General features: G+C 45.7%; 1 protein-coding gene across 4 annotated transcripts in view; it reads right to left on the bottom strand.

The window, feature by feature from the left end:
* The window catches only part of ZDHHC15 (zinc finger DHHC-type palmitoyltransferase 15), an 88,975-nt gene that overhangs the window by 46,867 nt on the left and 28,214 nt on the right, over nucleotides 1-13,894 (bottom strand). For all 4 annotated transcript variants that reach the window (XM_043973808.1, XM_043973807.1, XM_043973806.1 and 1 more), the window contains exons 4-8: nucleotides 12,543-12,663; nucleotides 9,930-9,999; nucleotides 8,506-8,538; nucleotides 7,710-7,830; nucleotides 623-755 (exon numbers count right to left, since the gene is read on the bottom strand). In XM_043973808.1, the coding sequence (XP_043829743.1) occupies nucleotides 623-755; nucleotides 7,710-7,830; nucleotides 8,506-8,538; nucleotides 9,930-9,999; nucleotides 12,543-12,663 (478 nt within the window). The remainder of the gene's footprint in view (nucleotides 1-622; nucleotides 756-7,709; nucleotides 7,831-8,505; nucleotides 8,539-9,929; nucleotides 10,000-12,542; nucleotides 12,664-13,894) is intronic.

The following is a 13,894-nucleotide window of genomic DNA, read 5'->3' on the forward strand; positions in this document are numbered from 1 at the left end:
CTTCTGGAATTTTTGCATGGCAATGAACAAGAAGGTGGCTTGTTATAATGACACGTGTCCTGCTGCATTAAACTGGGCTTCCTTATGACTTTGCTAGATTTACCTCCTGCCTCTGCAAGCCGACTGGAAACTCCTTGAGGGTGGGATTGTGTCTTTGATGTTTTCCTCTTTCTTCACAGGGTCTCTAGCTTAGAAATGCTGCTAAAATATTTGCTTGGTCTGTTTTCTGAATCTTTCTTCTCCCTGCTTTGAAATGCTCTCTCCAAACATTCATTCTTCTGCCATGTCTTTCACCTGCCTTCCTCTTTCGTGCCTTTCTTCCTTTGCTCACTGAGTGTGTATGCCCCTGTCAGCTGTCTATTGAATGGTAACTCTAGGGGGCTGTTCCCCTATATGAGCTATAAACAGCAACCTTCCAAGACAGGGCCATTTACAAGCAGGTTTTCTCTCAGGGATTTCATTCACTAAAGCTATCTTCAGTCTGGCTCAGCTACAAAGTAGAGTGATGACACAGCAGCTAATTGGCACCACGTAGGGTTCCTCAGAACGTCTGATGGGCCACTGGAATACTCTAAGCTGAGTGGTGACTCCACTAGGCTCTTCCCTGACTGCTCACACTTACCCAAGGTCGTTTTGTTTCTGCTCAGAAGCCAGCAATGGTACCCAAAGAGAATCATCAAGCTGACGAAGAACATGCAAGCCACGAAGAGGAGGAAGAGGACATGAAACTTGGAGCGTGTATTCGGCAGGTCACCCTGTGAACAAAACAGACAAGGAAAAAGAGAAAGAGATGAAACTGGTGAGTCTCAGCCTCACTCTTCCCTGGGACTTGTTCATGCTCTTGCTCCTCTGCTTGAAACTGGTATATCCTTCTGCCATCTCCAGTGACATCCCTCCCCCTCCAAGATCCCAGACTCACACTTTGAGCACTAGAAGGGACTTCTTTGGCCACCTAGTCCAACCCATCCCACCGCAACAGACCCGCCAAGTGGTCAGCCAGCCTCTGAGTGAAGATCTTCAAGGAGGGGGAAACCATCTCTCTACTCATTATAAATGGTTAAGTGTCAGTTTGGCAGGAAGTCTCTCTCACTGACTCCCTGCAGCCTTCCTTGACCCTTCCCTCACCATCTCTTATAGGCACTGACTTTCATTTGGCATCACAGTTATTTCCCTACTAGATAGGAAGCTCTCTCTCAGTGATCTCATGGGCTCCCTTGGGTCCAATAATCACTTCTATACAGATGATTCCCAGACCATCCAGGCCTAAGTTCTCTGCTGCCCGCTGGCTGGACAACTCCACTTGGCTGTCCCATAAGCCTCCCAACTTAACACGTCCAGAGTAGAATTTGGTACATTCCCTCAAAATCCTCCAAGCTTCACTGTCAAGGGCATCACATCCTTCACAACTTAGGCATCGTCGTCAGTTCTACACACATCTTCATTGCAACCACATTTTATTGATTTAGCTTCCACGGCGTCTTTCACATCTGTGCCCCTTTTCTCCCCTCCTATGGCCTAGTTCGGGGCCACCTGCTCCTGACTGTCGCAAGAGCCTTTCAGTCTTCCCCCTCTCTAATACATCTTCTTCATAGCTGTCCAACTGATATTCCTAAAGTGCACCTCTGACCATGTTTAGTAGCAAAAAGTCTTTTATAATTTGGTCCCAACCCATCTTTTTTATCTTTTATCATATTTTCCAATGAATAAAAATGTATTGTCTTTCCCTTCCACCTCCTACCACTGAAAAAAGGAAGACAAAACCCTTGTAACAAGTACGTCGAGCAAAACAAATTCTTGATTTCCCATTATTCCTCCTCATTCCGTCTACGCCCCAGTCACAGTGACTACTCATTCCCAGCCTTTGCCGCAGGAACGCCGTCCCTCTTCACCTCTGACTTTTGTCATCTCGACCCCAGCTTGTCACCTCCTACATAAGGTCTTCCTGAGACAGAGCCTTGAAAACAGTAGGCACTTATTGCTTAGAGAACTGAATTGGACTTAATAATTTACTCCTATGTGTAGACATTTGAGAAGACCACCCCTTCTTTGTCCTTCACTCAAGTCCTCCTCCAGCATCAGAAGAAGTGACCTCTCGAAAGCTGACGAGCAGAACTCAAGGCTTCAAGCAGAGGCCTGGCATTGGACCCTGGGGCTGTTGTTCAGAGAGGCTTCACCAGGCTGGCTGCACGTGAGCAACCTTTCAGCCCCTGCCACTCTGAGAGACTGTCTACAGATCCAAGAGAGGCAACGAGCCCTCAGTGGAGGGAGCATGGGCACGCTTGCGCCAACACATACAGAACTCCCTGGACGGCAGAAGTGACAATCCTACTGATTGTTTCTCACTGTCAATGTTTTCAGCTTATAAATGGTAAGCTGAGTCCTGACTTCAGGCATAGTACGAGGAATGAAGATGCATTTAGCAGTTAAACAAAAAAAGGAATGTCTGTAGACCCTGGGAACTCTCTGAGGTCACATAGTCCATCCCTGCCTCTTTAGGGCAGACTCTTCCTGAGACCTTTAAACACAGTCCTCCTTTTGGCCACTCTGATTTCCAAAGCTTAATAAAGTGTGCAGGAGTGGCTTTTATTCTCATCTCTGCTACTGACTAGCTGTATGACCATGGGCAAGTCACTTCCCAGGAATGGTAAGAGCACTGCATCTGGAGTGAGAGGAACTGGCTTTAAATCTGTACTCTGCTATTAACTCCCTCATTGTGTGACCCGGGGCAAGTCATTTTCCTTTGGGCTTCTGTAAAATGGGGAGGTTGGATGTGACACCCTTTGGACTCATTTATAGCTAAAGTGGAGTGAGTCGGCCCATGGGACAGCTGCCTCAAGACAGCACAGACCAGGGGACGGCTAAACAGCCCAAAGGAGGCTAGGCCATCTTTGGCTCACTGAAGATGCATACGCGATGGCTTTACCCCAGCTCTCCCTCAGAACCAGCATGGCACAACGAGGAGAAGCATTCTAGGGAGGGAGACAGTACCTAACTGGCTGCTACTTTTCTCTCTCTTCTTGAGTGGGAACATGGTTTTGGAGAGCTGAACTCCTCTGAAATGGCACTTAAGGTGATGTATGTGGTATCCTGGAAAGAACACTGGGCCTGGAGTTGGAAAACCTGGGTTCAAATTCCCACTGAGCCATGTGATCTTGTGAAAGTCACTTTCCCTCTCTAAGGGAGGATGAACTAAGTTTATCTCAAACGTGATTTGCCCAAGTTCACACAGCTAGTGTTCCCATGGGGAAAAGAGCCAATGTTTCAGCTCTTCAAAGTAAAGTATATCCAGGAGTGATGCTTTTTCAGTGGCAGGTGAAGCCACTCATAGGTTATCCTGTCAAACTTCTGAAGGTCCTGTAACAAGAGCTTATGGAATCAGACAGAACCAGAGCAAGAGCAGTACTGATGGGAGCCAGGAAAACAGCAAGAACGGGCATTGGCAGTGACATACTTAGAATTGTCTTCTTTCCTCCTCTTCTCCCAGAGGACTCATGAGTGGTAAGTGCTGAAATAAAACTGTTTTTTAGGAGCTTCAAACAAATGGTCATTAGATTATGCTGCCTCCACGTATGAATAGTGCTTTCTGGTTTGGCCCACCCCATCAATTTGGGAAACCGGGAGTTTCCTGTTTTTGGAGCAGGCGTTTAGAGCTGGAAGAAATCACAGATGAAGAACCAGGACTCAGAGAGGGCAAGCGATTAGTCCAAGGTCACACAGGGAGTAACTGGGAGAGCTACTATTGGAACCCAGCTCCCCTGACTTCAAATCTAGCACCCCTGTTCACTGTCCCATGCTGTGGCTAATGAAGCACTAAGAGATCTGACGCTATTCTCTACAGCTTGTTCAAAGGGAGCTAGATTTTTGCCTCAGAGCAGCTAGGACTACCCTTCTACTGAACTGAGGGTTTCCAATTTCAGGCAGAGTGAATGGAGCCTTAGAAAAACACCCCCAAAGCTCAGGATGGCCAAGGGTACTAGAAACAAACCACATTTTCTTGAGCTGTCAATGACCTTGATATTGTAGCTAGGACCGGCTTTTTCAGCTGAGATTCTCCAGCCGTGTGGCCAGAGGGCCCAGGTTTGGACTGGATTCCCATCAGACACAGCTCCATTTCAAAGAGCTGTTTCAGAGCTCATTACTCAAGGTGGGGGCCTCAAACGGCAGGTGGAGAGCCAGTGTTTGGCCACAGCTTAGACTGCGTGGGGGAGCTCCTTGGGAAAGAAAGCATGCCGACAGTGGTGCAGAGAGAGGGTTGCTGCTCAGCGGATGGAGCCAGCTCAGGAGTGCAGACTGTAAAGACCACTTTGTTCCTTGCTGATTGGAGGAGGCGGCTTTTCGGCCTCCTGGGGTTTGTCCTGAAGTAGGAGCATGGCATGTGGTCTGAATGCCAAACATGTAATAGAAGATGGAGCAGCAGATAAGGACTTAAGGGCTGGGGGAAGGGCCCCAAGGGGGGCTGGAGCTTCCCCGCCAAGATGCCCAGCATGAAGGGACGGCAGCAGCACTCATTAGCTGGCAGTTCATGACAAAACTTCCCTTCTGCTTATATTTTTCATCAGCCCACTGTAGCCATGGTTTCTCCACCTGCTTCCTCAGCCTCTGGGACGGGCTGGCTTCTTGACCCGATTCAGTAGCTGAGGTCGAGGTTTGACTTGGCAACAACAGATTCCGAGGAGAAGAAGGAGGGGGAGGAGGAGGAAGAGGGGGAACTGGTTCCCCTTCCAATTTTTTAATGAATAATTTAAGTATTCTCAACAATGGAAGGCCTGGATCCTTTGTTCTCTGGCCCATTCAGAGCTATAGTCTGTCCACAGGCTTCATGCAACCTTTCCTACAGGAGCTGGGGGATTGAGATCCTCCTCACAAATAAAGACTCCTGGCCCCCGAAAAGAAAAATCTCTAAGAGCAGTAGCTGGCAGCCCTGGCCACGCTTCTGGGCTCTGCTACTAGGGCTGGGTGTGGGCAGCTGGCAGAAAAGGAGCCGACAATGCTGGCCATAATGGTCACGGGAGTCCAGAAAGAGGCATTTCTTCTGTGTTCCCCAATGGCGGAGAACACAGCATAGGATGGGCCACATGAACCTGCCTTCCAGGCTCAGCTCAGACACTTCCTAGGCTGTGGTGACTGTGGATAAATCATGCCCCTCTCCAAGCCCTGATTTCCCTTTCTGTACAATCGAGATGAACATGCTTGTACGTACTGCTTGCCTCACAGAGCAGGATGTGAACTTGGACGATGCCAGGCCAAATCCTCTGTTTTTGTACAGCACTTTATTTTCAAATGTAAAAACCACTTTGCGGTTGCTGGCCATACTAAAACAGGCAGTGGTTTGGATTTAATCTTAATCTAATCCAATGCCTTCTTCTTCTTCTTTTTTTTTAAGTGAGGCAGTTGGGGTTAAGTAACTTGCCCAGGGTCACACAGCTAGTAAGTGTCAAGGGTCTGAGGCTGGATTTGAACTCAGGTCCTCCTGAATCCAGGGCTGGTGCTCTATCCACTGCGCCACCTAGCTGCCCCGCCTTCATTTTTACAGATAGGGAAACTGAGGCTCAGAGAGGGGAAGTGACTTGCCTAGCATCACAAAGGTAGTAAGTGGCAGAGCTGTTTCTTTTCTTTTAGTGAGGCAATTGGTGTTTTTTTGTTTGTTTGGGTTTTTTTTGTTTGTTTTTTAGTGAGGCAATGGGGGTTAAGTGACTTGCCCAGGGTCACACAGCTAGTAAGTGTCAGGTGTCTGAGGCCAGATTTGAACTCAGGTCCTCCTGACTCCAGGACCAGTGCTCTATCCACTGTGCCACCTAGCTGCCCTAGTGAGGCAATTGGGGTTGTGACTTGCCCAGGGTCACACAGCTAGTGTCAAGTGTCTGAGGCTGGATTTGAACTCAGGTCTTCCTGAATCCAGGGCTGGTGCTTTATCCACTGCGCCACCTAGCTGCCCCTTGACAGAGCTATTTCTAATACTGTTTCTATATTATTGTTCCTGTCAATAACAAAAACTAAAATTAATATAGCACTTTAAAATTTACAAAGAGCTTCCCATAACACAACCATGGTAGGTAGGTAACATCCCTGTTTTACAGATGAGGAAACTGAGGTTCATGACGGGAAAGAGAGTGACTTGCCCAGGGTCACATGTCTCCTGAGTCCTCGTTCGGGGCTCTTGTCCCTCCCCATTCTTCTTCCACTGCCATCAGGCCTCATTCACACAAGTAAAAGGTGAGGAAACGAAGGGATGCAGGCATGTTGTGGAGACGTGGCCCAGACCATTTTTGTCGAGTGCATCCTAATGCTGGAAAGTGGCAGTCCATGCAATCCTACACTTGATCTTTGCAACATCATGGTGAGGCAAGAAAGCCTGGCAGGCCTTACTTTCTGGAGAGAGGCAGTGACTTCCCTAAGGTTAGGCACAGCCAGAAGGAGCAAGATGCCAGGCCTCTTGACCTCCAGCCCAGTTCTTGCTAGGCCTGTCAGCTCTGGGGATTTCAGCGTGTGGTCATGCCAAGTGGGAATATGCTGTAACTTTCTGGCCAACAGGGAGCAGGCCTAGAAGAAGGCAGCCAGCCCTTTCCATAGAAAACCTGACTGCACAATGGAGTTTCATTTTTTCCTATTCTTTGTCCTGTAAGAGTGGTCTTGGTAAGAGAATTACATATCAGGTCCTGGAAGGTCAAGTGGGTAAGAGCCATATCAGCGGTAGGATCCTGGAGGCCTTAGTGAAACAGGCCATAATCAAAGACTACACTACATGGTATAGTGGCTGGAGGGCTGGTCTCCAAGCTGGACAGGTTCACTTCTGCCTCTGATACGTACTGGTTATGGGACTCTGGGAAAGTCACCTTTTTTTTTTTTAACATTCATAAAAACAATGCTGACTTCTATATTCTCTCCCTCCCTCCCACCCCTCTCCCGTACATTGAGAAGTCAAGGAAGATATCAACTGTACATGTACAGTTATGCAAAATACATTTCCATATTAGCCATGTTGCAAAAATGACCACAACAATAATTGGTTTTGGTTTTGGTTTTTCGGGGCAATGGGGGTTAAGTGACTTGCCCAGGGTCACACAGCTAGTGTCAAGTGTCTGAGGCTGGATTTGAACTCAGGTCCTCCTGAATCCGGGGCCAGTGCTCTATCCACTGTGCCACCTAGCTGCCCCGACAACAACAGTAATTAAAAGCAATGAACAAAAAAAGGGGAAAAATTCTGCTTCAGTCTACATTCCAAGTTCATCAGTTTTGTCTCTGGAGGTGGATGGCATTTTTCATGATGGGTCTTTGGAATGATCTTGGATAACTGTCTTGATCAGAGGAGCTAAGTCTTTGACAGTTGATCATCATACAACATGGCTGTTCCTGTGCACAATGATCTCCCAGTTCTTCACACTGCACCTTGCATCAGTTCATCTAAATTGTGTAACTCACCCTTCAGTGCTCTAGGTAACTCTTTAGGATTCTAAGTTGAGGAGATGACCTGCATTGATGGAGGGCATTTCCTCATATGGGAGTTCTCCTTAACCAATGAAGTCCCAGGTGCAGTCCCTTTCCTCTATTTATTTAAACTTGACCTTTCCATATAAATCCATTTCTCCTCAATATAAAGTGTTCACTTTCTAAAACAGAGCAAGATGGGCATGTGTAAACTTTTCATAGATAAGGATGGGTGAGGGTGTTAGTGAATAAGGGAACAAACCTTTCAGAATGCCTGAACTTACCACCCAATATTTGATGAAATATTGGAAAACAGTCGAAGCAATGTAGAGGCAGTAGAGAACAGAGTAGGCCAAGAACTGAAGGAAGAATTTATAGTTGGAAAATCCAATGCAGTTATTCACCCTAAAAACACAAAGGAATGGCAAATGAGAGCACACTGAGAACACGGGGTTATAGAAATGGACAAAACAAAGAAAGCACGTCTCCTTCCCGTGTTCATGATGGGCCACATGGGAAGCCTGCAGAGCTAGGAGGAGGAACCCTCATTTGGCTTCATCTGCAGCCCCAGAAATCCATATCCTGCCTACCAGCTTCAGGATGGTAACAAACATACCCAAGTAAACCCACTGCTGGGGATCTACTATGGCCTAGGCAGCTGTGCAGAACTGGGGAGTGGGGGGGGGGAGGATTATGCTAGTTCATGGTGAGATAATCCAATCTGATCCCTCCAATGTCTGCCAAACCAGACTGGGAAGAGGGCAGCTGAAATGAATAACACTGGGCCAAAGGATTCTACCTGTTGGGAGGGCCAGAAACAGATTTGAAATGTGAAAGAGAACTGGACTCATATTAACCATTTGGCCACTCGTTAAAGACAGTGAACAGGAAGGATCTATCTGCTCTGTGGCTTTAGGAGAGCATGGGCAGAACTACAACTATTCATTCTGACTCTGGAATTGGGCTGAGTTCCCCAAAAGACCAATGAAGTACAGGGGCAGAAGTGACTGAGCCGGAGAAGAGTGGACATATAAGCAACTTGGACCCTTTAGAGGAAAGAAGGCAATCAGGAGGACATACCAAGGACAGTGATGATCCATTTTCAAGACACACCTACAAGAGACAAGATACAACAGGACAGAGTAAGAAGATGCCAATAAGGAAACACTTCTTTGCAAAACATCGTAAACATCAGCTATTGTTCTCATCATCACTAGAGGCCACAGTGAATGCTGGGCTTGGAGTCTGGAAGACATCGGTTCAATTTTCGCCTCTAACACTTGATGACTGTGTGACAGACAGTGGGCAAGGCATGTCACAGGCAGATCTGCGTTGGAGGAAGGAGTTGCTGAAGAGGGAGTTTCCCACACTGACAAAACCAAGGCTCTCTGATGTGTTGACATCTTATTAATATCATTACCACAGAAGGGTGATTCTGTAGCTGGGTTATGCTATGCGAGGCATCATTTGGGGGAGGAGAGAGATGCCGGTGCATCTGCCCTATCCCAGAGATCCATTCCTGAGACACTGCCCATACCTCTCCTCCCAACACACCCCACACCCCTTACACTCCCTTGGAAGTGAGTCCTTGGCTCTTTCAAGGCTGTGATCGATCATGTCATGGGATCCGGCTGACACCAAATAACTGGCCTTGAAACAGTATTTTAAAGGGGCTGGAGGCTTCAAAGCTCCAACAAGAGAGTCAAGGCCTAGGGCAGCTTCCTTCCTTCCATTTTACTAGGTCTCTTGTACACTCTGTCTTCTTGCTGCCCCATCTTTTTCTCTGTCATTCTCCTTGCTCCTGCCCCCACACTGTCTAAACATATCCCTTCCAAACAAATGGCACAGATAAATCCTGGGATAATCTTAAAAGGGTTTCATGGGGGAAGAGAATATGGGCAAAGCAACTCACCCAGGGAAAAGAAGGCCTTGAAAGGACATGCACCTAGAATGAATTCTTCTTGCTCTTCACCCCACTTCCCCCTTCCCTTCCCACCCCAGTGGGGCCTTATTTCCCTTTTCTGTCCCAAAGCAGAGCTTCTTAATTTTTGTTGTGTTCTGGACACATAATATAAAAAAACCCCATAGGATTACCATTTGTTTTTTTTTTCTTTTTGGTGAGGCAATGGGGGTTAAGTGACTTGCCCAGGGTCACACAGCTAGTAAGTGTCGAGTGTCTGAGGCTGGATTTGAACTCAGGTACTCCTGAATCCAGGGCCAGTGCTTTATCCACTGTGCCACCTAGCTGCCCCACCCCATAGGATTACAAAGGGCACTGATTACCTTGAGATATAGTTACCAAAATATAAAATAAGACAAGTTCATGCCCCCCAGGTTAAGAAGCCGTGGTCTAAAGCATCATTTTCAGGGGGGCATTTTAGCTCGGCCATCTCTGATTCAAGAGAGATGCCCTGGTACGGTCACATGTAAAGATCAATCTTTTCATTGCCTCGGCAACTAGCAGTGAGCAAGCTTAGCACTCAGGAAATATTCTTGTCACTCACATGGCACAGACAGAGCAGTGGTGGCAGCGATCAGGCTTGATCAGATGGCACCGGTCACAGAATCGTACAGCTATAAGAAACATGAGGTAGTTAGCGAAGGTCAAGGCTCATTTCTAGGCCCATATATCCTGTTACCCTAGATATATGGTCGCTTTAAAATGTTTCAATCAAGTGTCACCCAGATGGTTGCAAGTTAGCAAACCAAAGGCAGATCAGATGAGTATAAAGTGGTGAATGTGTGTGTGTGTGTGTGTATGTGTGTGTACACAGCACACTTGCATGTGGAAAATTTTCAAGTCTCCTACCAGACAATCTGTTCTCCAGATAGATGAGCAACAGGCCTGGAGCCAGGAACCCCTTTAGTTTAAAATAAACTCTGCTGCATCCTTTGGCCCAGAGATTCTGCTGCTGGGTATGTACCACCAAGAATGTCACTGGCAAAAAAAGCTCCATATACACCAAAATATTCATAGTATCACTCTTTGCCCATTGATTGGGAAATAGTGAAACAAATTGTGATACATGAATGTAATAGAATATGTTCACAATAAGAAACGATAAACATGATGAATCTAGAAAAGAATGGGAAGAATTATATGAACTGATGCAAAGTGACATAAACAGAGTCAGGAAAACAATATACATGATGATTACAACAATGCAAATGGAAAGAACAACAGTCACAAACCAAATGAAACTGAATGCTGTGAAATTATAAAGAACAAGCTTGGCTCCAAAGAAGGAGCTTCTTGGCAGAGGAGAGAGTGGGGAGAGTAGGGGAAGAGAAGTCCAAGTGGGGAACATTCCATATAACATCAGATTTTTTTCAATGTGTTGATTGGTTTTGCTGAATTCTAAAAAATTTCTGTTATACAGGATGGCTCTCTAGGAAGGAGAGGGGAGGAATATAAGAAGAAATCTAGATGATATAAAAACAAAAGATATCAATAAAATCTATAAAAAAAATAAGCCCTGGTTTTACTAGACCAGAGAAATTTACTTAGACTTCTTTTACCCCAGTTTCTTCTTTTTTCTTTATTTAATTTTATTTTGGGGGGGCAATGAGTGACTTGCCTAGGGTCACACAGCTAGTAAGTGTCAAGTGTCTGAGTCTGGATTTGAACTTAGGTCTTCCTGAATCCAGGGCTGGTGCTTTATCCACTGTGCCACCTAGCTGCCACCCCCCCCGTTTCTTCTTTATAAAAACAAGGATTAATAATTTACCTCTGGAGCTCCTAGAGCCTAAACTGTAATCAGGTAAAGATCAGAAACTGTTCTGCAAAGAGTTATTGTTAAAGGATAGCATGGTTCTAGTTATTGTTATTACATATACTAAGGACGGAACATGGCATTGAGGAAAGAAAACTGGGTTTGGGGTACAATGATTTACATTCAAATCCCAGACATGACACGCCTTCCTGTATGACCTTGGGCAAGTCATAACCTTCTTGAGCCCTGAGTTTCCCTTTTCTGTGAGGTCTCTTCCAGCTCTAGATCTTGGGTCCTATCATCCTACAGGATGGTAGGCCTCTACTAAAGCCCTTACTGTGGTGACCCAAGGGTCTCGAGAACCATATTAGTGAGGCATAAGATCCAGAAGGGCTTTCCGGGTTGCAAAGGCCTGGACCAGTGGTGGTGTAGCCTAGCTTAGCTCAAAGGAACTCTTCACAACAAGGTTGGGCAGCTGGGAGTTAATTTTTTGGCCTGGGCAACTCATGAAGTTTGCCTATTAAAGTCAGGAAAGATTGCAATCTATATTGGTATAGGGGAGCACATATAATGATGTATTGAGGCCTCTGGGAAGGTACTATATCTGGCACATGTAGTAAACACTAAGACTCCCAGATCTTTTTTTACTTGACCTATTGCTTAACTATGTCTCTCTCATCCCATCACTGTGTATTCAGTTCTTACGGTTGATTTTTAAAAAATTCTTACCACATTTTTAATGGAAGAAATACAAACCCCGAAGGGAGTTTAAAGCACTGGAGGTGCTATATGTAGTAGAAATGAGCTAGATGAGAATCTAAGAGAGAATGCACATGTTTTCATTTGTTCTTAACTTGAACTCAACACATGGCATATTGCTAGTGCAGTGAGGACTTTGCTGTGTGGGCCTAGAGGATTTCCCCCCCAACTAACCAGAATATGTAGAGTTGTACATGATATTTGATTTGTTCTGAAAACCATGCAGTCAGTCATCATAAATATCAATGCAATATGTATTGAACAAGACTCCCCTTCCCCTCCCCCAAACTACCACACCCTTGTTCTGTACTGGCTACAGTGTCCTGGCATGGCATACTGGCTTTAAGGATCTATGTTGAGTAGGATCCCCTTCTTGCCCTTTCTCTCCAAGCCAGAATAACTTCGGTCTGTATTGGCTACAGTGGGAACCACTGGGTATGGAAGCATCTCAGCTATACTGGTTCTGGGGCAAATGGGAAGATGAGGAATATCAGAAACCAATGGAAGGACTCCACAGTGCTTGCCTGAGAGCCCCAGGGAAAGGGGCTGTGTGGCTTTCTGGTTTGGCCCATATATAATCTCTGAGCCCACTCTCATTTTGTCCCTCCCTTTCTAGCCCTCCTCTTTGCCCTCCCAAGAGCCCACCTCCATTCCCAGTCCTTGTGTACACTGGCAACTTCTTGGCTATGTCAAGGAGCATTTGCTTCTGAACCTCAGGCCTTTCTTCATTTTCATAGCGTTCCTTGTCTCCGTAGGACATGAAGAACTAAAAACAAAAGGAATACAAACATACATCCATTTAGTCTAAGGTACAGAGAAAAGCTTTTGAAAATCCCATCCATAAGCAAATACCAATTACCTGTCCCAGCTTCAAATCTGACTTGAGAGCTTTTTTATGTGCAATTAACAAGGAAATGGTTTCAGACCAATTATCCTGATTGCAGGATAAATAACTGAGTCACTGATGGTTTTTAAAAAGAGATAAATAATGGTTGCTCCAGGCTCATCTATTGGTTGATATCTTGCAAGCTAAGGCTGGAGCACAAAATAAGAACTGGTCAGTAAAAAAGAAAGGGACCAAAGAGTTTGGATGCCATTTGCAAAGATAATTAAGTGCTGGGATGCGTTTTTCAGAAAGCTGTAAACACCTCGAGTTAGGCAGAAAATGGGAACAGGCAGCACTGGGCTTCCCGCCCCCCCCTTCACTCTTAAAGATTTTTTTTTTAATAAAGCTATTTGCTCAGCCAACCATTAGCCTGGCAAAATTGGGTTCCAAAGTCTATCACTTCAATACTTGCCAGCTGGCTAAGATCCAGAACCCTATTGATGGCTAGTGTGCTTGGCTAGTCAGTGGCAAGGATGTCTTCTGGGGGATGCTTGGAAAACTCTTCACGAGGTTGGAGGGGGACTCTTTTGCATGCCCTAATTTGCTACAGCAAGCTCTTCTCAAGACTTTAGCAATCCTGTATTTCTGGTGTAGAGCTTGCTGCTTCATATTCTCAGTCTTAAAAGAACCACAGCCCCAAAATTTCATGGGAAATATACAATGGCAAGTGGTTACCCAGGTTTGCTACTTGAGGGGGATGAAATCCTTGAAGGGGAGGAAAATCTTTGTTGGCCACTGGTGACACTGTTGCTTGAAAGGGATATCATCAAGAAATGTAAACTCCCTCTTGGGTTTACAATTCTTCTAACCATTAAAAAGGTGGTTAGAATTTTTTTAAAAAATCAACCATAAGAACCAAATACACAATGACAGGATGAGAGAGACAGAGACAACAGGTCAAGTGAAAAAGATATGGGGGTCATAGTGTTTAATGAGCTCAGTATTAGTGAATGGTATCAGCTGTTCATCTAGAAATCTAGTTCAGGCTGGGCTACACACATCCAGATTTGGGAAACGAGAGGCCTGCTGTACTCTCTTCTGGTCAAGCTGCTGCTAAAATATCATATTCCCTTTTGAGCAGCATATTTTATGAAAGATATTAGCAGACTGG

Source organism: Dromiciops gliroides, chromosome X, assembly GCF_019393635.1.
Source record: "Dromiciops gliroides isolate mDroGli1 chromosome X, mDroGli1.pri, whole genome shotgun sequence".
Taxonomy (NCBI): Eukaryota; Metazoa; Chordata; class Mammalia; order Microbiotheria; family Microbiotheriidae; genus Dromiciops; species Dromiciops gliroides.